Source organism: Triplophysa dalaica, chromosome 7 (assembly GCF_015846415.1).
Source record: "Triplophysa dalaica isolate WHDGS20190420 chromosome 7, ASM1584641v1, whole genome shotgun sequence".
Lineage (NCBI taxonomy): Eukaryota > Metazoa > Chordata > Actinopteri > Cypriniformes > Nemacheilidae > Triplophysa > Triplophysa dalaica.
In genome coordinates this window covers 1,722,865-1,746,297 of record NC_079548.1, presented here as the reverse complement: position 1 = coordinate 1,746,297, position 23,433 = coordinate 1,722,865, and the positions used below count along the sequence as shown (strand labels likewise).

The following is a 23,433-nucleotide window of genomic DNA, read 5'->3' as shown; positions in this document are numbered from 1 at the left end:
CCGAATGACACATATACTCAGTCGTTAAATTAAAAAATAGGGTTTATTTTATCATAGTGTAACTTATCCAGAACAGGACAAACACAAAAATATCATTGTTTCCTGCTAGAGATGTTAGTCAGTGTGTGAACATTCTAAACCTTCAAGATCTCTTTAAGATCCCTGATTATAAGATGAGAGTGCAAGTTAATTCTGAACGGTGAACCTTTTTCTCTAGATTGTGTTCATGGCATGTTTTGTTTATGAGTATGTGTTGATGCACTGTGTTATTAACAAATGTATGAAACAAATAAATGTTTGGAGACTAATGAATTTGTCCATAATCATTTTTAAAGAATCAGTTTTTTGCTCCAGTTCTTTTTGGTTGAACTGGAGTTTTTTGGCTGTTTGTTCGTGTGCGTTGTGAAGTGTTTTTAGTCCTGAAGGAGGAAATTGTAGATGCCAAAGTTATTGTCATTGGCCGGTATTAGCATTTCTGCTCTGGCTTTATCCAGCCTCCTGCGCAGAAACTCCCGTCGCCTGCACCATTCCTGAAGCTCCTCCTCACTGTGAGCGTAATCGCAACTCACGCCATCAGGACAACCCTCCTCAAACCTGTCAATCAAACATCACAGCCAATCAACAGTGTCACAGTTGTCATGTGGACTCTTAATGAATGATGAATGATGTACCTGTGACAGAGAGAGAAAGAGCGTCCAGGGAAGCGATAGGTCCAGGCCAGACTCTCATCCTCTCCCTCTCCGCTGAACACTCTGTGTTTGTGTTTCTCTGATGTGATGTGCTGCATCCACTGACGCTCGCTATTACTGTGTTTACCACACAGAGAGCAATGAAAACTGTCCAGCTGACAAACACACAACACACAAACATTCAGTTGTGCATCTACACACACAAACAAACACCATCGAGACAATAATAAACTAAGCCAACTTCTGCTAGATCCGTCGGCATGGTGATCTGCTTCTCTTCCACCGGCTGAGACTGTGAGGGACGGTTCTGATTGGTCGTTGACAGCCAGTAGTCGTACACCTGCTGGATGTCTCTACCTGCAGTGAAGAGCAGGTGCACAATTCAATGAATACATTGTCATTTAAATCAGCATTCAGTCTATGAATGAATCTAAAGCTCACAGTTGTTGTTCTTCATATATGTCCACAGCTCTTTCTCCTCTTCACTGTGAGCGAACGTACAGTTGCCGATATAATTACACTTGCGCTGCTTCATCACGTGAACACAGATCTGTGGAGAAACGTCACATCAATGATGTAAGACTGAGGTCACGCATTTGACTTCGGTCTTTTCATGTGAGCAAACCCCAGACCCCCGGAAGACCCCAGAACTCATAGTTAAACGGGTTCACCATCATACAAAACCTTTAGGTTAGGATGTAAAGAAATGCGTGTTTGTTTGTGCTCGTTACTCACGTCATATTGTTGAGGGAACGTCTTAGCAAAGGGCAAAGGTCGCACAGCAACCCACTTCATTCTCTCCTGACACTTCACCAGTAAAATCCTTCTATCCTTAGTCCAGCTGATGAGACACATACAGTCAAAAGAAGAGAGTCAGAGAGACAGACAGACGGACAAAGAAAACCACAGACAGACAGAGGAGAGTGAGACAGAGAAAAGAGTGAGGAAAAAAGTAGTCAGAAAGAAGAAAGTGAGTGAGACAAACAGAAGAGAGTAAGATCGGCAGACAGAAGAGACTGAGACAGACAGACAGACGAAAGTGAGACAAGAAAGAGAGAGACAGAAAGACAGTGAGAGAGATAGATAGATAGAAGAGAGTAAGACGGGCAAACAGACAGAAAAGAGTGAGACAAACCGAATAGAGTAAAACAGAGAGACAGACAGAAGAGAGTGAGACAAGAAAGAGAGTGAGACAGGCAGACAGAAGAGAGTGAGACGGAAAGAAAGAGCGATAGAAGAAAGTGAGACAAACAGAAGAGAGTGAGAGGGGCAGACAGACAGAAGAGAATGAGAGGGGCAGACAGACAGAACACAGTGAGACAAACAGAAGAGAGTGAGACGGAAAGACAGAGCGATAGAAGAGAGTGAGACAAACAGAAGAGATTGAGAGGGGCAGACAGACAGAAGAGAATGCGAGGGGCAGACAGACAGAAGAGAATGAGAGGGGCAGACAGACAGAAGAGAAAGAGAGAGACAGAAACAGACAGACAGAAGAGAATGAGAGGGGCAGACAGACAGAAGAGAAAGAGAGAGACAGAAACAGACAGACAGAAGAGAATGAGAGGGGCAGACAGACAGAAGAGAATGAGAGGGGCAGACAGACAGAAGAGAAAGAGAGAGACAGAAACAGACAGAAGAGAATGAGAGGGGCAGACAGACAGAAGAGAAAGAGAGAGACAGAAACAGACAGACAGAAGAGAGTGAGTGAAGAAAGAGAGAGACAGAAACAGACAGAAGAGAATGAGAGGGGCAGACAGACAGAAGAGAAAGAGAGAGACAGAAACAGACAGACAGAAGAGAAAGAGAGAGACAGAAACAGACAGAAGAGAATGAGAGGGGCAGACAGACAGAAGAGAAAGAGAGAGACAGAAACAGACAGACAGAAGAGAAAGAGAGAGACAGAAACAGACAGAAGAGAATGAGAGGGGCAGACAGACAGAAGAGAAAGAGAGAGACAGAAACAGACAGAAGAGAATGAGAGGGGCAGACAGACAGAAGAGAAAGAGAGAGACAGAAACAGACAGACAGAAGAGAATGAGGGGCCAGACAGACAGAAGAGAATGAGAGGGGCAGACAGACAGAAGAGAAAGAGAGAGACAGAAACAGACAGAAGAGAATGAGGGTGCAGACAGACAGAAGAGAATTAGAGGGGCAGACAGACAGAAGAGAAAGAGAGAGACAGACAGAAGAGAAAGAGAGAGACAGAAACAGACAGACAGAAGAGAATGAGAGGGGCAGACAGACAGAAGAGAAAGAGAGAGACAGAAACAGACAGACAGAAGAGAATGAGGGGGCAGACAGACAGAAGAGAATGAGAGGGGCAGACAGACAGAAGAGAAAGAGAGAGACAGAAACAGACAGACAGAAGAGAAAGAGAGAGACAGAAACAGACAGACAGAAGAGAATGAGGGGGCAGACAGACAGAAGAGAATGAGAGGGGCAGACAGACAGAAGAGAAAGAGAGAGACAGAAACAGACAGACAGAAGAGAAAGAGAGAGACAGAAACAGACAGAAGAGAATGAGAGGGGCAGACAGACAGAAGAGAAAGAGAGAGACAGAAACAGACAGACAGAAGAGAATGAGGGGGCAGACAGACAGAAGAGAATGAGAGGGGCAGACAGACAGAAGAGAAAGAGAGAGACAGAAACAGACAGAAGAGAATGAGAGGGGCAGACAGACAGAAGAGAAAGAGAGAGACAGAAACAGACAGACAGAAGAGAATGAGGGGCCAGACAGACAGAAGAGAATGAGAGGGGCAGACAGACAGAAGAGAAAGAGAGAGACAGAAACAGACAGAAGAGAATGAGGGTGCAGACAGACAGAAGAGAATTAGAGGGGCAGACAGACAGAAGAGAAAGAGAGAGACAGACAGAAGAGAAAGAGAGAGACAGAAACAGACAGACAGAAGAGAATGAGAGGGGCAGACAGACAGAAGAGAAAGAGAGAGACAGAAACAGACAGACAGAAGAGAATGAGGGGGCAGACAGACAGAAGAGAATGAGAGGGGCAGACAGACAGAAGAGAATGAGAGGGGCAGACAGACAGAAGAGAAAGAGAGAGACAGAAACAGACAGACAGAAGAGAAAGAGAGAGACAGAAACAGACAGACAGAAGAGAATGAGGGGGCAGACAGACAGAAGAGAATGAGAGGGGCAGACAGACAGAAGAGAAAGAGAGAGACAGAAACAGACAGACAGAAGAGAAAGAGAGAGACAGAAACAGACAGAAGAGAATGAGAGGGGCAGACAGACAGAAGAGAAAGAGAGAGACAGAAACAGACAGACAGAAGAGAAAGAGAGAGACAGAAACAGACAGAAGAGAATGAGAGGGGCAGACAGACAGAAGAGAAAGAGAGAGACAGAAACAGACAGACAGAAGAGAAAGAGAGAGACAGAAACAGACAGACAGAAGAGAATGAGGGGGCAGACAGACAGAAGAGAATGAGAGGGGCAGACAGACAGAAGAGAAAGAGAGAGACAGAAACAGACAGACAGAAGAGAAAGAGAGAGACAGAAACAGACAGACAGAAGAGAAAGAGAGAGACAGAAACAGACAGACAGAAGAGAAAGAGAGAGACAGACAGAAGAGAAAGAGAGAGACAGAAACAGACAGACAGAAGAGAATGAGAGGGGCAGACAGACAGAAGAGAAAGAGAGAGACAGACAGAAGAGAAAGAGAGAGACAGAAACAGACAGACAGAAGAGAATGAGAGGGGCAGACAGACAGAAGAGAAAGAGAGAGACAGAAACAGACAGACAGAAGAGAATGAGGGGGCAGACAGACAGAAGAGAATGAGAGGGGCAGACAGACAGAAGAGAAAGAGAGAGACAGAAACAGACAGACAGAAGAGAAAGAGAGAGACAGAAACAGACAGACAGAAGAGAATGAGGGGGCAGACAGACAGAAGAGAATGAGAGGGGCAGACAGACAGAAGAGAAAGAGAGAGACAGAAACAGACAGACAGAAGAGAAAGAGAGAGACAGAAACAGACAGAAGAGAATGAGAGGGGCAGACAGACAGAAGAGAAAGAGAGAGACAGAAACAGACAGACAGAAGAGAATGAGGGGGCAGACAGACAGAAGAGAATGAGAGGGGCAGACAGACAGAAGAGAAAGAGAGAGACAGAAACAGACAGAAGAGAATGAGAGGGGCAGACAGACAGAAGAGAAAGAGAGAGACAGAAACAGACAGACAGAAGAGAATGAGGGGCCAGACAGACAGAAGAGAATGAGAGGGGCAGACAGACAGAAGAGAAAGAGAGAGACAGAAACAGACAGAAGAGAATGAGGGTGCAGACAGACAGAAGAGAATTAGAGGGGCAGACAGACAGAAGAGAAAGAGAGAGACAGACAGAAGAGAAAGAGAGAGACAGAAACAGACAGACAGAAGAGAATGAGAGGGGCAGACAGACAGAAGAGAAAGAGAGAGACAGAAACAGACAGACAGAAGAGAATGAGGGGGCAGACAGACAGAAGAGAATGAGAGGGGCAGACAGACAGAAGAGAATGAGAGGGGCAGACAGACAGAAGAGAAAGAGAGAGACAGAAACAGACAGACAGAAGAGAAAGAGAGAGACAGAAACAGACAGACAGAAGAGAATGAGGGGGCAGACAGACAGAAGAGAAAGAGAGAGACAGAAACAGACAGACAGAAGAGAAAGAGAGAGACAGAAACAGACAGAAGAGAATGAGAGGGGCAGACAGACAGAAGAGAAAGAGAGAGACAGAAACAGACAGACAGAAGAGAAAGAGAGAGACAGAAACAGACAGAAGAGAATGAGAGGGGCAGACAGACAGAAGAGAAAGAGAGAGACAGAAACAGACAGACAGAAGAGAATGAGGGGGCAGACAGACAGAAGAGAATGAGAGGGGCAGACAGACAGAAGAGAATGAGAGAGACAGAAACAGACAGACAGAAGAGAAAGAGAGAGACAGAAACAGACAGACAGAAGAGAATGAGAGGGGCAGACAGACAGAAGAGAATGAGAGGGGCAGACAGACAGAAGAGAAAGAGAGAGACAGAAACAGACAGACAGAAGAGAATGAGGGGGCAGACAGACAGAAGAGAAAGAGAGAGACAGAAACAGACAGACAGAAGAGAAAGAGAGAGACAGAAACAGACAGACAGAAGAGAAAGAGAGAGACAGAAACAGACAGACAGAAGAGAAAGAGAGAGACAGAAACAGACAGACAGAAGAGAAAGAGAGAGACAGAAACAGACAGACAGAAGAGAAAGAGAGAGACAGAAACAGACAGACAGAAGAGAAAGAGAGAGACAGAAACAGACAGACAGAAGAGAAAGAGAGAGACAGAAACAGACAGACAGAAGAGAAAGAGAGAGACAGACAGAAGAGAAAGAGAGAGACAGAAACAGACAGACAGAAGAGAAAGAGAGAGACAGAAACAGACAGACAGAAGAGAATGAGAGGGGCAGACAGACAGAAGAGAAAGAGAGAGACAGACAGAAGAGAAAGAGAGAGACAGAAACAGACAGACAGAAGAGAATGGTTTGTGTGTGTTCTGTCACCCGTGTCGAGCTTTAGCGCTGCAGTATTTCAGCGCTCGGTCTGGTTCACTGTGCAGTCCATCTTTCCAGCACTGACCACACACAAACTTCATCTCCAGCCCTTGACCTTTGACCTCAGCAGACTCTGCACTTCCTGTTCTCTGCACAGGACCCGCCTTCCCTACGGTCTCCTTCACTTTAATTGGACTCTTGTATTTGACAGCAGTGGGTTTGTAAGAGGAAACATTCACAGGCTGATGAGACACAACACATTACTAATGTTTAATAATGTCATGAGCGAGCTGTTCTTAAACATGAGATTATGGAAGTGAAGCGGTTTGAATGCAGTTTTCGTGTTGAGTTAATGAGATCATTTCATACGACACACAGACTGTTCACTGCTTTCACTTCCTGGATGTTGAGAATGATGAACAACTCACTCTCTGTTTGTTCCAGTGTTTCTTTGACTCGTTCACCATCTCTTCAGGAGTAATTCCTAAACACACACACGGCGTGTGAAGATCTGATCCACTAGATTTTTTCAAAAAAGTTATTTGTTGAATGGTTTCTAGTGTCAACTTTAATGTGTTGTGTGTGTGTGTGTGTGTACCAGTTTCTCTCAGCAGTCTCCAGACCTGTAGCTCTATGGGCGAGTGTGAGAGGAAGCAGTCGTTCTGTCTCTTACAGCCCAAACTCAGCTCATTTTGACACACGTCGATCTGACATTGAGACGTCAACGCACGGATCTTACTGTAACACACAGCGGTGTTCTTCACCACATGAACCAAACACCTAAGACGCACACAAACACACACACACACACATATTTCACACATGATCTACTGTTAAAGAAAGAAAGAACAAATTATTAGTTAATGGATGATATTAGTGCTTCAGGTATTTGTGCAAGACATGAAATCTATGAATAGGAGATGCTGTGACTGTTGTGTCAAGTTTGCTTTCTAACATACTTCGTCATGTCGAACTGGTGTTGTGTTTGTGTGTTTGCACACAGAGCAGGATTGTCTAAACGCCGCTTGCTGATAATTCTGGGCTTGCAGTCAAAACAGGCCTGAAGAAGGACAGACGACACACAATATCACACACGCTGACGTACACCAGAACCATCAGACGTCTCAACAACACGTGATATAAATACACAACATCTATTAGAAAACTGAAGACTGCAAAAGTGTGTGTTTACCTCACAGAGGAACATGAACATGCCCGCGTGAACATTCAGAAGTTTGATCACACTCAGCTCTGGTCTCTCATTGGTCGATAATGGACTAAAAAGCAGCTCTCTGACGAGTAAGCCCCGTCTCTCCTTCGTCCACACGTCAATTTCTTCTTGATAATATGCGAATGTGCAGTCTTCACCGTATTTACACACCTGATTCTCTAACACTTCTACACACACACACACACACAAATTATTCTTTTCATTTATAATTTAAGAGTTTGGTTCCTAAATGAGTGTTTTCCAATGAAAATCAATCTAACCGCAGTTGGTTTGTTTTGATTTAAACCATAATAACTACAAAAAACACAGCTAACTCACACATTAAAACACAATAAAAACATGATTTTTTGACAAATTTAAAAACACAATTGCTCATTTTGGAACCAAACTCTCATATATAATCTGCATAATGTGAGAAACAGAAAGTATTTTAACATATTTATATTCACACATGTGATGTACCTCTACAGAGCACAAAGGCACCCTGGAAGTTTTTGCAGGTTGGGCGTGGCCGGATCCGCCTCCAGGGTGAGTTAGCCCCGCCCCTCCTCCTGCACAGCAGAAGATCTTTCTTACAGCTGTGGCTCAAATCACACCTGAACTCGAAAGCCAGCACACCAGGACCTGACAGAGAGAGAGACGAGTGAGCTAGGTTTCCATTACAGATTAACACAACATTTTCCAAATGTCGATTCAAAAAATATTGCAGAATGACTGCATTTCCATTAAACGATGTTTTGTGATTTAAGCGTATTTTGTTTCTTCTGGCGATAACGTTTTAAGGCAGGTTGCAAACAAACTTTAGTGTATAGTGCCACCTACTGTGATGTTACGGTTAAAACATTTCTATATTTCCTAGCTCCTAATAAATCTCCAACTGCACTCAATCATTTTCCTGCATTTGGGGCGTCATATAAGATATTACTTCATGCCAATACCTTACTTCCTATCTTCTGACAAAACACACCTAAATGGTCATGTGACGATTTGTACGCCAAATGACAAAAAAAGTGTTTCCATTGCACTTACGCAAAATACGCCTTTGTCGTATAGCATGAAAAAATGATTTAGCAAAACATGGGAGTTTTGGCGAAATTGACGTGTTCCCATGGGCTGTTTTCAATGAAGGGTAATGGAAACGCAGCTAGAGAGAGAGACAGACGAGTGCATCACCTGTCGAAATGAAGCAGATGTTGCAGGCTTGTGTGAAATCATGTGTTTGTTCTAGAGGGTTCTTGGATAGACAGGAGAGATTGGAGGTCATGTGACCATTCCTCTGTAACACACACACACACACACGTGTTGAAGAAATAAACTGAAGTGTATCACAGAGACAGAAAGATGTCTGTCTCTTACCGCATGATGAGCGTTCGCTGGATCCTCCAGGTTTGACAGTTTGACCGGAAGAAAACTCCGACACACTTTCCCACCTGAAAATAAACACACACAATGAACAGATGACATGAACCACAACAAAAACTGTTCACAAATCATGACTTTCTCAGCAGACACAAACCAGGCAGACTGAATTCAGAAAGCGAATCGAGTGTGTCTCCTCCCACCGCTAGAGGACGCTGCAGGGGGGCGGAGTCTGCGATCTGCGGTGGACGAATGAAGTCTAACGCATCCAGAGCGCCGCAGGAAGAGATCGAGTCCAGCTCCGGTTGAGTGAAAGAGTCGAGCGCGTTCAAACGGCTGCCGGCGGAGGGGAAGAAAGCAGGAGGAAGACGAGGAGATGAAAAGGAGAAAGACAGCAGACCGCTGGGAACGGCGACGCTCTGAGGACACAAACACAACAACAACAAGTTCACCTATTGCGCTTCAAAGTAAAATAAGTGATTTTAAAAACTCATGTTTGATGTTCCTCACTCGAGGTGCATCATGTTCTCCGGCCACACTGTCGAGCAGAATGTCCAGCTCATCTCCCATCAGGTCATTATCCTCCTCACACAACGGCACTGACACGCGCAGGTGAGCCTCAGGCACTGAACCGGACAGCCCCGGGTCCTCACACGAGTCACTGACCGGGACCGGAGCGGGTGAGACGGGAGACAGACATTCAGAGGAACCAGCTGTCAGAGAAACACACACGTCGACCATCACCAGAACACTCATTTCACAAATATATTTCAAGCGCATAGCATTGTGGGATACAGTACAGTCTTGTATACTGCACATCTCGGCACATGTAGTGGTCATTAGATTATTCACATACTAGTTTCATTGTGTTATTGTGAACGTGTAGAAGTACCTGTCGTGTTGTTCAGGCCGTCAGCAGATATCTGAAACTAAACACAAATGAATCACAGGCTGTGCTATAATGCAGATTTGTGACAACCTGGTCGGAGGTTAAAAAACTGAAGGTTTATCTGTCCTGCCGCTTTAAATGGGATGCTCAAAATGTTACACTCTTTCATATTATATGATACACCAAAAAAAGAATAACATCCCTGTTCTTTATTTTTCTTGGGTGCAAGGAACAGCAGATAACCAACAGAAAGACAAAATTTCATTTTTCAAAAAAGGTCCAAAAAAATATGGAAATTCGTATTTATACGGAAGCATCACATCCCTGTTGAGTGGTAGTGTATGTCGCTTTCGATTGACTGTAGGAGAAACCTTGTGCAGAGTTGTGGGTACTCACGTGAGGACTGTACGGTTTTCTGCTCTTCAATCCCAAACTAACAGCAAGTTCCTGAGCCAAACTGCTCACAGTTTTATCCTGAAAACACCAACAGGCTTCTGTCATTTCATCGTCTCTATCATGGTGTGCTTCAGTCATGTTGTCGATGTTTACCTGAGGTGACGTCAGCATAAACGCAGCGGTGCAGTCATATGCTTCACTCAGTTTACCAGACTCCTTCAGACACATGGCCTTACGGTACAGCGCTTTAGGACTGTCCTTACACACCTCTAGAGCCAGATCACAATCCTTCACCCCGCTCTCAAGCTCACCCTACACAGAGAGAGAAAATGTCACTTTAACAATAAAACTGAGAAATTAGACATGCCATCGTGTCTGAATGCATCCTCACCATGTTCTGATGGGCGGCCGCGCGGTTTATATAGAGACTCTCCAGCAGGGCGGCGGGAACCTGCAGACCCTCGCCCCGGGCGTACAGTGCCACATTCACCCCCTCGGTGAAATAAGCCCGCGCCTGTGACCACTCGTCATCACGAAATGCAGCGTTACCCTCATCCAAGAGATCACACACCAGCTGAACCACAAACCCCTGGAATGACAACAATGACACACAAAATCTGACGTTTACGAAGTATTTATGAATCCAGAGGACATTTTTTGGGAAGGTCTGCTTTACGCGCAAATAACTCTGAATTTACTCAAATATTTACGGATGTTTCATGAATGAGGCCCAATGTGTGTGTCACAACGAGGACAGTAAAACCTGACATCGGCCATAGCGTGATGTAGTTAGCGGTCATAAGTGAAATTGATTCTTAACTAAATGATGTTTATTTAAAAATGTGATGATAGATGATAAAAAAAACATTGGAGCCATATGAAAACAAGAGAAGTCTATGTTAAATAAAATAAAAACAAAAATAACAAACATGCGTGTGTGAACTCAACCTCATACGCTTCAGGGTGAGGGTACGGAAGTGCACTTCTGTAAGACACAACAACAACACCAAATATTAGTCACAACAACTTCACACTTCACTATGAAGTAATAAAGTCACCATTTCTTACTTGATGAAGTTCAGCGCTCTCTGGATCTTCTCTCTGCATTTCTGACGCTCACGGCTCATGACTGCACATAAGAGAAGACGAGATCATTTAATATCTGTGTTATTCATCAATGAGAGTGAACAAATCTCATGTGTGTCTCAGATATTTCTCCTTACAAAGAGTCAGAAATCTGACAAATGTGTCTGTCAAAGAGTTTGAGGAGAGATGTCAACAATGTGTCAAAATGTGACAATCTGTTCGCAACAAATCCGGATTCTTTTGCCTCTACATTCATTTGAAGAGATCTTTTCCAAAACGCATTAAGTGCCAAATAAAAAAAAAGTGAGTTTGTAATGCCATTTTGCTGTGTACTAAACCTATTCACTGCTCCATCAATGTTTCATGCCAAATCACTATATTTCCTTGTTTACAATGTTCTGCAAGATGCAGTTTCTTTCCAAAACGCTATAAATCCCGAACCTGTTTTTAGCCTAAATGCGATATGTCCTCTCGACCAATCAGAATTCGCTCGTTAGTGTTATGTGTGTTTGATATTTCTAAATTATTTGTTGTATGTGGTGGGAAATATTGAAACATGAAATCGAAATTATTTATTTTATTTTACTATTTAGTTTGTAACAATTTATTTTATTTCATGCATTTGCATTTATTTGATTTATATTAATTTATAGTATGAGTCCCTGATGTCATATGTTTCACGTTCTCTTGTTTGCTTGTTTTTAAAAAGACATAAACCAAACATTTTTTGAAAAAAAGGATTGATTTGCAGCGTTTTGAAAAAAATAGAAATACAATTATAGTTTAGAAACGACAATATTGTTGTTTCATTTAACAATCATTGTTTAACATGTTCAGACTGAGCCAACAGAACATTATAACAGGATAAATATATGGGTCTAGGGAAAAAAGTGTAATTTTTTTAAAAACAATTAAAATGGATTTATAGCGTTTTGGAAAAGAGCTCTTCATATACACTCAACACATGTGTGTAAACAATTACACTTGATTTACATTCGTTTCTCCACGTGACACATCTGAGACCAAGTTGACTTGTTGGTGTTTTTGACTCAGTTTGAGTTTGATGTGATGAGTCAAAGGCTGTTTCTCAAAACCAAGTAAGCCACCTAACTAGACAGCTTAAGTTTGCCCGCTCTAGTAAACGTGTTGATGTCTACGCAGTGATCTCACTACGACTTGAGACGCGCTCGAGGAGTCACTCCATTTCCTGCCAGTTCGACAGTTTCTGGAAAAACGAAACTAAATGACCTGATAGATATGTAGTCACTGTAATACTGTTCAGACAGACAGACAGACAGACAAACAGACAGACAGACAAACAGACAGACAGACAAACAGACAGACAGCGCTAAAACGAACACAAACCCTTAACGAAGAGCAGACGTGAAGTGTGCATGAAATCACAGCTGTGAACGAACACAAGAGTTTCGTCATAACTCCAGTGAATGTAAACTTACCGCGAGACGCACAGCGCTTCCTCTCAGTCTGAGTTTGATTAAAAGATTATATCCGGCTTATGGATAAATAACTGATAGATGAACGGTCCGTGGATCGCGCGGTATGAGTAACATGCGTGCGCGCTCCCGCGAAGACCCAGAGCAGACCCTCAGCACAACGCTTACCAGGAATGATGACGGAAGAAAACACTTTCTCCAGCAGAGGCGCTCTAAGACAGAAAACGTGTGTCATGTTGAAACATATTTGTACCATTTTAATGAATAATGCACGTTGTTATGCATCTTAAATGATCTATTACTGTATGTCGTGCCATGTAACGGTATGACGTCATGTCGGATTTAAAATGACGTCTGTTTTCTAAAAACTCAAATAAGCCAAAGACCAAAGTTTTGCCAAAATTCATATTTTCACTCCTTGTGTTTTATCTGCTGTTCGGGGACTTAAGCATCACCTCTCGTTGTGTCAGCAGTGTTTTGTTACCTCGATTCCATGAAATAAATCATCCGAATCTCTCCTTCCTGTCAATCATTCGTGGGCGTGTCTGAAGGCGCGGCGAAAGTGAGCGGAAGTTTCGAAATCATTTGCAGCTAATTTGTGCTCGTATGTGGTTAGCATGTTGCAAACGACTCTTTGGGTTTTTAACGAAACCGTATCTCAAACGTGTAGGTAACATTTCATAAAGCTTAGCGTTGAATGAAAGTCTCGTACAAGATGCTTTTACTCAGAACTACAAATCCCTTGAGGCCCTGCGCGGCCGCCCTATGGCGTCATCAGCGCGAGCGGGAGGAAGTAGGAAGCGATTAGAAACACATCTGAAGTTAAAGTGCGTCAAACACACCCGGTAAGTGCAAATATGACGTTTATACGTAAACTTTAAGTTGTGTGGGAGCGCGCATCATTTATTTATGACTTGTGTGTAAATTCTTGTTTTTCACATATAACGTTAATACGCATGTGTAATTACGTTAATGCGCAGCGCGACGGCAAACAGTCTTGAAACATCATTTATGACTTGGCACATGTTTATTTCATAACTGTGTTTGTTGATGATTACTTATACTGAGGTTAATGTTTAATATTGCAACAAATAAATGGTGTGTTCATTCTCTTTGGAATATATGTTCCTTGCCAGTGCTGGTTTAGTTTAATCTATAATTAAAAACACTTTCGTTTAACAACACACTAAACGTTCCCAATTTTTAACAAATATATTCTTTCTATACGTTTTGGTATTATTGCAAATGGTTCTGGTATAGTAAAATGTTATGCTCCCAGTCTTGAAAACAATAATTAAATGGTAATATACCTAAATTTAATGTGCTTCAGTTGTTATTGCAAATTGTTTTGGTTTAATGTAAATTTGGGCTCCCAGTCCTGATAACGATATTTAAAATAATAACATGCTTTAATGAAATATACTATGATTGAATAATTTATAGTTTCTGACAATCCACTGCATTTATTTCCATATACATTTCCTAGTATGACGTATGTAAAGCAGCTTTGCAATAATAAAAATTGTGAAAAGCGCTAAATAAACAAAATTGAATTGAATGTCTGATGTTAAACTGTATGACGGATATGTGAACTAATAAACTTTTAACCAAATTCACTTTATAACTATAAGACTAGTCGAAACAGTTTACGCCACTGACTCGTGCTCATTACATCTGCAGCAATAACACACATGCTGAACTCATTTGTGTGTGTTTACATGTCTTCAGTTGATGTCAGGATGGCGTCAGATGATGTCACACAGCTCGCAGACTCACTGGCAAAAACTCAAGTGAATGAAGGAGAGCTGAGCTATAAAGGACAAGGACTCAAACTGGACAATGTGGAATCTGGTGAGCGCACACACACACAAAGTTCTGGTCAAAAGATTAGAAACGCTTCACTGAAAGGTTTCTTATTATCTTAAAAAATGCTTTCATCTTAGTCTGAAATTGCATTTGTGCACAAAGTGTAATTGTGCCATTACAGATTAATTTCTTTCATTAGAAAACAAAACATGTAAAAAAACATTTTTGAATGACCAAATTATGCAGAAAAGAATAGATGTGAACTCCTCCAATACTGTTTAAAAGCTTCCTATGAAGAGACCTGAAGAAGAGAACAATTTCATCTTTCAAATTTCATTTATATGTAATGCTTTTAGTCACAACATAATTCCCACAGTTTCCATAGTAACATACCCCTTAGTTTCAATGAGATTGCTATTATTATAAAAGTTAAAATTAAGAATGAGTTTGAGTTTCCAAACTCATGACTGGTTCTGTATATTTACATTTACATTCATTCAGACATGCAGACGCGTTGTTTTGATGTTAATAAAGTATTTAAAAGGCTGTTTCAGAATATTCTACGATGTAAAAGTGATGTATATGTGTTCTGTGATGTTTCTGCTTTGTCACTTGTGTTTGTTGGTGTCCAGTGAATGAGATGGTCGAGGACATTAAGGAGTTTGATGGTCTGCGTGCGCTCAGACTGGAGGGAAACACTGTTGGTCTGGATGCAGCGCGTACCATCGCTGAAGCCCTGAAGACAAAGAGAGACCTCCAGGTACACCTGTGATTTGATCTGACTGTGTTTTATTCTCAATTTAATTCACACAACCGTGTAAGAATACAAATTTTCAACAAATTAGAAATGAATTAAAGTGCCCTGTCATTATTTCTCAAATGCTGCTCATTCCTTGGTTAAATTAAAAAGAAAATTATGTCAAATAACGACTAAATTGCAATTTAAAAACAAATTCCAAATCAAATAATAACTAAATAACACAAAAATAACTTAAATAAAAACAAACTAAGACTTTTTCTCTGCTCTTCCTTATTTGGATTTTTTAAAGCGGCACGAAACCTAAGCAATATTTTGCCTTCCGGGTTTAAAATCCTCTTCCAGCCAACGTCAAAAGATGTCACGTGGTCGATGACTCGTCGGTGTCTCAATATTATTCATGATGAGACTGTGTTTTCTTGACCAATGAGAAGACATGTCTCCTAATTATTCAAGACAGAGCCTTGTAATTGGAGCGCCCGTCTCCGAGGCCGGAACCTTCGCCTGTTTTTAAGGGCTCTTCTCAAAGTGTTAACGCCCATTTTAATTGCATTTTTCAAAAACGACAGTGAGGTAGAATGTAGGTTTCGTGACGTTTTAAAGAAATAACAGCATGTCCACGTTCACCACATTTGCAGTGAACACTTGTATTCAAGACATGTATTACCATTCAGTTTAAACCTAAACCAACTTGAAACGTCACACATTATAATGGAATTTCAATTAGCTCTAGATCACGGCGAATCGTTACATCCCTAGTCATTTCTCATTTAACGTTACTGAATACCTTTTGAAGACGTTGAGAGAACATTTAGACAATGTTCTGATTACGTTCACTGAGCAGGACTAGTGTTTGATTTGATCTTTATTGTTTTCAGTGCTGTTATTGGAGCGACATGTTCACCGGGCGTCTGCGAGCTGAGATTCCACCTGCGCTGGTAAGAGCTGATCTGAGACCTGTCATTCGGTGTGATCTTAGAAAGGATAGATGTTTATGAAGACAATAGACCAATATGATGTGATTCCGCTGGTGTAGGAGTCTCTGAGTGACGCCATCATCACGGCCGGCGCGCGGCTGAAGGTTCTGGATCTGAGCCATAACGCTTTCGGACCAGACGGAGTGAAAGGTATCGAGACGCTGCTAAAGAGCGCCGCCTGCCACTCGCTGCAGGAACTGCACCTGAACAACTGCGGTATGGGCATCGGTGGAGGAAAGGTGGGCAGAGTGCATGGTGATAATATTGTTTGCTCTCTGGTGTTAAAACAGGTTGTGATCAAACACTACATGACCAGAACAATGCTAAATGCATCAGGCTGTGTTTCCTGGTCCTCTAGATTCTAGCGGCGGCTCTGACAGTGTGTTATAAGGAATCGAGGCATCTCGGCTCTCCTCTGGAACTGAAGGTGTTCATCGCCGGCAGGAATCGATTGGAAAATGATGGAGCCACGGCGCTGGCACAGGCCTTTAAGGTGCGTACCCAGACCGGATGCTTCTTTCAAATCCTCTCTGCTGATTGGTCTGTTGCTAATGTCCTCTCGTGTTCTCCCAGCTGATTGGTAGTCTAGAGGAAGTGCACATGCCTCAGAATGGAATCAATCACCTAGGAGTCACCGCTTTAGCCACAGCAATGGAGCACAACCCTCAGCTGCGTGTCCTTAACCTCAATGACAACACCTTCACCAAGAAAGGAGGAATAGCCATGGCACAGGTGCTCATGAGACAACTATAACACGATTAACAGATCCCACTACTGTAACTGTACTTTTTTATGTGTATGTGTCTGTGTTTGTTTGTTAGGCGCTGCAACACTTACGCAACGTGCAAGAGATAAACTTTGGTGATTGTCTTGTACGATCAGAAGGAGCTATTGCCATCGCAGATACCTTGAGAGATGGACTGCCACTATTGAAGGTGCTGATAGACGATCAATACTGATAGACGATCAATACTGATAAAAGATCAATACTGATAAAAGATCAATACTGATAAACAATCAATACTGATAAACAATCAATACTGATAGAAGATCAATACTGATAGACGATCAATACTGAGAGACGATCAATACTGAGAGACGATCAATAGTGTGAGTGAATGTTTTGTTTGTTCTGCAGAAGTTGAATCTGTCGTTTTGTGAACTCACTGAGGAAGCCGCTCTGACTGTGGCGACATCAGTTCAACGCAAAGATCATTTAGAAAAACTCTACTTGAATGGTACAAACACACACAAACACAATCAGGAAATGTAAGATTCAAGTCTGAACAATTTGAAACAGCTGAGCAATTAAAGATTCACATCTTAGCAATTAAAGATTCACATCTGAACAATTAAAGATTCACATCTGAGCAATTAAAGATTCACATCTTAGCAATTAAAGATTCACATCTTAGCAATTAAAGATTCACATCTTAGCAATTAAAGATTCACATCTTAGCAATTAAAGATTCACATCTGAACAGTTAAAGATTCACATCTGAGCAGTTAAAGATTCACATCTGAACAGTTAAAGATTCACATCTGAGCAGTTAAAGATTCACATCTTAGCAATTAAAGATTCACATCTGAGCAGTTAAAGATTCACATCTGAACAGTTAAAGATTCACATCTGAGCAGTTAAAGATTCACATCTGAGCAGTTAAAGATTCACATCTTAGCAATTAAAGATTCACATCTTAGCAATTAAAGATTCACATCTTAGCAATTAAAGATTCACATCTTAGCAATTAAAGATTCACATCTGAACAATTAAAGATTCACATCTGAGCAATTAAAGATTCACATCTTAGCAATTAAAGATTCACATCCGAGCAATTAAAGATTCACATCTGAGCAATTAAAGATTCACATCTTAGCAGTTAAAGATTCACATCTGAACAGTTAAAGATTCACATCTGAGCAGTTAAAGATTCACATCTGAACAGTTAAAGATTCACATCTGAGCAGTTAAAGATTCACATCTGAGCAGTTAAAGATTCACATCTGAGCAGTTAAAGATTCACATCTGAACAGTTAAAGATTCACATCTGAGCGATTAAAGATTCACATCTGAACAATTAAAGATTCACATCTGAGCAGTTAAAGATTCACATCTGAGCAATTAAAGATTCACATCCGAGCAATTAAAGATTCACATCCGAGCAATTAAAGATTCACATTTGAACAGTTAAAGATTCACATCTGAGCAGTTAAAGATTCACATCTTAGCAATTAAAGATTCACATCCGAGCAATTAAAGATTCACATCTGAGCAATTAAATATTTACATCTGAACAGTTAAAGATTCACATCTGAGCGGTTAAAGATTCACATCTGAGCGATTAAAGATTCACATCTGAACAGTTAAAGATTCACATCTGAGCAATTAAATATTCACATCTGAACAGTTAAAGATTCACATCTGAGCGGTTAAAGATTCACATCTGAGCGATTAAAGATTCACATCTGAACAGTTAAAGATTCACATCTGAGCAATTAAAGATTCACATCCGAGCAATTAAAGATTCACATCCGAGCAATTAAAGATTCACATTTGAACAGTTAAAGATTCACATCTGAGCAGTTAAAGATTCACATCTTAGCAATTAAAGATTCACATCCGAGCAATTAAAGATTCACATCTGAGCAATTAAAGATTCACATTTGAACAGTTAAAGATTCACATCTGAGCAGTTAAAGATTCACATTTGAACAGTTAAAGATTCACATCTGAACAGTTAAAGATTCACATCTGAGCAATTAAAGATTCACATCCGTGCAATTAAAGATTCACATCCGAGCAATTAAAGATTCACATTTGAACAGTTAAAGATTCACATCTGAGCAATTAAAGATTCACATCTTAGCAATTAAAGATTCACATCCGAGCAATTAAAGATTCACATCTGAGCAATTAAAGATTCACATCTTAGCAATTAAAGATTCACATCTGAACAGTTAAAGATTCACATCTGAGCAGTTAAAGATTCACATCTGAACAGTTAAAGATTCACATCTGAGCAGTTAAAGATTCACATCTGAACAGTTAAAGATTCACATCTGAGCAGTTAAAGATTCACATCTGAGCAGTTAAAGATTCACATCTGAACTGTTAAAGATTCACATCTGAGCGATTAAAGATTCACATCTGAGCAATTAAAGATTCACATCTGAGCAATTAAAGATTCACATCTTAGCAATTAAATATTCACATCTGAACAGTTAAAGATTCACATCTGAGCAATTAAAGATTCACATCCGAGCAATTAAAGATTCACATCCGAGCAATTAAAGATTCACATTTGAACAGTTAAAGATTCACATCTGAGCAGTTAAAGATTCACATCTGAACAGTTAAAGATTCACATCTGAACAGTTAAAGATTCACATCTGAGCAATTAAAGATTCACATCTGAACAGTTAAAGATTCACATCTGAACAGTTAAAGATTCACATCTGAACAGTTAAAGATTCACATCTGAGCAATTAAAGATTCACATCCGAGCAATTAAAGATTCACATCCGAGCAATTAAAGATTCACATTTGAACAGTTAAAGATTCACATCTGAGCAGTTAAAGATTCACATCTGAACAGTTAAAGATTCACATCTGAGCAATTAAAGATTCACATCTGAACAGTTAAAGATTCACATCTGAGCAATTAAAGATTCACATCTGAACAATTAAAGATTCACATCCGAGCAATTAAAGATTCACATCTGAGCAGTTAAAGATTCACATCTGAACAGTTAAAGATTCACATCTGAGCAATTAAAGATTCACATCCGAGCAATTAAAGATTCACATCCGAGCAGTTAAAGATTCACATCTGAACAGTTAAAGATTCACATCTGAGCAATTAAAGATTCACATCTGAACAGTTAAAGATTCACATCTGAGCAATTAAAGATTCACATCCGAGCAATTAAAGATTCACATCCGAGCAGTTAAAGATTCACATCCGAGCAATTAAAGATTCACATCCGAGCAGTTAAAGATTCACATATGAACAGTTAAAGATTCACATCTTAGCAATTAAAGATTCAAAACTCACCTGTGTTTGGACTGAACTGTATGTTTGTATGTGTTTAGGAAACTGTTTGGGTGATGAAGGTTGTGAGAATCTTCGCAAATTGATGGACGACATTAAAATGGGCCATGTACTCGGATCTCTGAGGTATCAGACATAGCCTGCTTCAATTGAAATCAGCAGTAACATTTACTTGGATGATAATATAACTCAATAAAAATAACTATTATAATTACTCAAATTAAATCTGTGATCTGTTATTAGGAGTAAAGAGATTAATTTTTATGACACATTCTAAGCATTCTCATGTTGTCATGATCATAATGCTAATTCTTTATCTGTACAGCGATGATGAAGGAGATCCTGAGGAAGATGATGATGATGATGATAATGAAGAAGATCATGATGATGGTGAGGAAAATCATGATGATGGTGAGGAAGATGATGAGGATGTGGAGGAAGAAGAGGAGGAGGAGGAGGAGAAAGAACCTAACGATTCTAATCAGGTTTGAGGAATCTTGTCTTAAACATGACGGTCACACGTCTGTTCAGCATACAGAAGACCACAAATTGTGTGAGAAATAAAACTGTATGTGTCTGTGTCTGTGTGTGTATTTGTGTGTTTGTAGTTTTCCACTCCACCCTCAGCTCCTCGACCTCCAGACGTCTCGTCTTTTCTCACCTTCCCATCTCCAGACAAACTGCTGCGACTCGGGGAAAAGAGATGCTTTCTCATCCAGCAGGAGGTGTCACACACAACATTTACATTTATTTTAGTCGTTTGAGTCTGTTAACGTACGCGCACACAGTTTATTGAACAAGTTGTGTGTTGTGTTGTGCAGGTGGATGGGACGGATGTGAACGGGACAGCAGAAATGTTTCTACAGATCTCGTCTGTGTATAAGGAGGACAACACAGAGGTGAAGTCAGCCGTGCTGGAGAGTATCGGTGAGACGCTGCTGACGTCCAGCAGATGATCATTAAAGCGTCTGAGAGACGTCTGTGTGATGTTTGTGTGCGTCACACGCTCTGATGTGTAAAGACGTCTGATGTTTGTGTGTTTCAGATGCTGTCATGAGTAAAGTCTTGTCCACACCTTCATTCCAGTCGTTGAGTTTTGTGTCGTCACTTTTGGTCATGCTCGGACTGCTGAAGGTAAGAATTACTGTTTTTTTCTTTAGCATTTACAACTGTTCTGGTCGATTTTATAGTCGTAGAAAGATTACGTGCCTGCCGCATGAAAAATTTTAAGTAACGAACTTGCGCACAAAAAAGACACAAAATGTAAATCACCCCTAACATGTAAAAGACCGTTTTTGTAATATGGATTTTGCATACACACACTTAACGATCAAATGTGTGCGTATGCGTGTTATATAAATGTAACCCGTGATGCATTTATTTTTCTCCCTGTAGAGTGAAGATAAGCAGAAGGCGGTGAGGGTGGTACCAGGACATCTCCAGTGTTTAGAACATGCAGTCAAACAGAGTTATTTCCCTAAAGAGCACGTCATGGTTCTCAACGCGTTCATGGCCAGGTAACCTGACACACAACCTGTTTACTCAGATGAGTGTGTAGCTCTTTAATTGTGTGCAGAGTTTAGTGTGTTGAATGAATTTTTGTTGATGTTCTTTGGTTATTAACTTGCAGACAGAATAAATCACTGGAGTCGTGCAACGGCGCTCGAGATCGACTGAAGTCAACACTCCAGAAACTCGCAACAGAGAGCTGAACACACACAAACACACACACGCGCTTGTAAAACACATTAATTAAAGATCTGATTCTGGTTTTTCACACTTTGTGCTGGAATGGTTTGATATGTAATCATTACATTGTTGTGTCTTTGAAAGCTCATCTGACTCCTGACTCATTTCTTTTCACTGTGTAAGACTGCGTTTTACTTGTCCTCTATTTTTTTTACCATCTCTGAGACTTTTTTTTATATACTGTAGCAAAACAAATACAGCCAGTAAATAATTGAGACTGATCAAATAAAGGCCTGTCTTTGTTATAGTCCAATTTATATGACACAAGTAAGGACATATCCAAACACTGAAAAACTAAATAACAGTCCATTTACGTAACTGTAGGTGAATTCTGGCCTCTAAATATTTTCATGATCATTAAGACGTTTGTCATTTACTCATTATTATTACTGTATTAATACTGTTGGCAAAAGTGCATGATGGTAAAAAAAAATACGTTTGAAAAGACACGAGGGTAAATATCTGAGGAAGTTTTCATTATAGATGTCTATAAAGTTTGCATAAGTGTATAAAAACTTTGAGTGTTCATCTGATTTTTTTTAATGTCGTATTCAATTCAGTGTTATTTATATATGTTGCATTGTTTCAAAGGAGCTTTACAGGAAGAAAAACAGCAGAAGGTTGAAAATAATACAGTACATGGTATTATGGAAAGCGAAAGACCATTCTAATGAAGCAATGTCAATGGAATTTACAGAGCTCTGAGCAAATCTACTATCAGCAGCCAACACGGCCCAGGGGCGAGGAACCCAAATTCCATTGATGATGAAACCAGACTCTACCGGGAGGGTCAGTTCTCCCCTGATGCGTTACAGCTGCACTCAATATCTTTGAAAAAAGTTACTGACTATATGTTTTGATTGAGGATCTTATTATTAGTGGCGATACATTTACACTTGTTTGAAGCTGTCGAATCATTTTTTTTGAGACTATGTGGCTGAAATGAAACAACAGAAAAATCTTTTGGGTGGGGATAATAGAGGTGAGGTACTGTAACTTCAAACTGTCCTCATGGGGGGAAATGATGCTAAGTAGATTAAATTAGTAAAAAGTAGTCTGTCTTTGTGCTTGGTTGATGATGAAGATTGTCTGATCTCATCCCTTTGCTTTTGGTATCAAAGGTATTTTACTGTTTGTTATGTGAGATCGCTGCTGTTTTCTTAGTTATAGAAATCTACTTTGTGTTAGGTCAAAGCTAATCTTTATCTTTAAAAGAGTACGTAACTAGGGGTTTTTAAGGTCTTACTTTGATTTGCGGAGTATCCAACAACAAGTTTATGTACATAGGTGTAAAAACACTTTTATTTTGTTACAATAGGCGTTATTCTTACATCACTTCTTGACTGACCCTCAAGTGATTCGATCCGCGATTCATCTGTCTAATCCCCTCCTTTCCTCTAGTCTAGTCTGATGTGATTGGTCAGATGGTCTAGTATGCTGTGATTGGTCTACCGCGAATGAGGCTAACAA

At 40.6% G+C, this 23,433-nt stretch overlaps 3 protein-coding genes across 5 annotated transcripts in view; 1 reads left to right on the top strand and 2 right to left on the bottom strand.

Annotated features, from left to right (window-relative positions):
- The window catches only part of LOC130425913 (zinc finger protein 91-like), a 235,520-nt gene that overhangs the window by 28,993 nt on the left and 183,094 nt on the right, over nt 1-23,433 (bottom strand). The gene's annotated exons all lie outside the window — the stretch shown is intronic.
- Nucleotides 25-12,906, bottom strand: zc3h7ba (zinc finger CCCH-type containing 7Ba). 3 transcript variants are annotated; one of them, XM_056752355.1, is made up of 22 exons: nt 12,626-12,906; nt 11,151-11,211; nt 11,031-11,067; nt 10,474-10,671; nt 10,236-10,394; nt 10,083-10,160; nt 9,690-9,726; nt 9,308-9,510; nt 8,955-9,216; nt 8,795-8,868; nt 8,612-8,714; nt 7,901-8,062; nt 7,400-7,605; nt 7,167-7,267; nt 6,806-6,987; nt 6,636-6,691; nt 6,217-6,449; nt 1,425-1,530; nt 1,131-1,239; nt 931-1,046; nt 672-844; nt 25-594 (listed from the first exon to the last, which is right to left on the bottom strand). In XM_056752355.1, exons 2-22 carry the CDS (start codon nt 11,207-11,209, stop codon nt 414-416), a joined length of 2,835 nt encoding a protein of 944 aa, XP_056608333.1. In that variant the 5' UTR covers nt 11,210-11,211; nt 12,626-12,906; the 3' UTR covers nt 25-413. The 3 variants fall into 3 exon arrangements, with proteins under 3 accessions (XP_056608333.1, XP_056608334.1, XP_056608335.1); XM_056752356.1 differs by having other exon boundaries at nt 9,690-9,720; nt 12,626-12,782; XM_056752357.1 differs by lacking the exon at nt 12,626-12,906 and having other exon boundaries at nt 11,012-11,067; nt 11,151-11,175.
- On the top strand, nt 13,336-22,049 carry rangap1a (RAN GTPase activating protein 1a). Its single transcript, XM_056752379.1, has 16 exons — nt 13,336-13,467; nt 14,351-14,473; nt 15,061-15,188; nt 16,064-16,123; nt 16,222-16,401; nt 16,521-16,655; nt 16,736-16,894; nt 16,984-17,097; nt 17,301-17,400; nt 20,256-20,340; nt 20,540-20,699; nt 20,823-20,939; nt 21,036-21,141; nt 21,260-21,348; nt 21,610-21,731; nt 21,845-22,049. Exons 2-16 carry the CDS (start codon nt 14,362-14,364, stop codon nt 21,924-21,926), a joined length of 1,749 nt encoding a protein of 582 aa, XP_056608357.1. The 5' UTR covers nt 13,336-13,467; nt 14,351-14,361; the 3' UTR covers nt 21,927-22,049.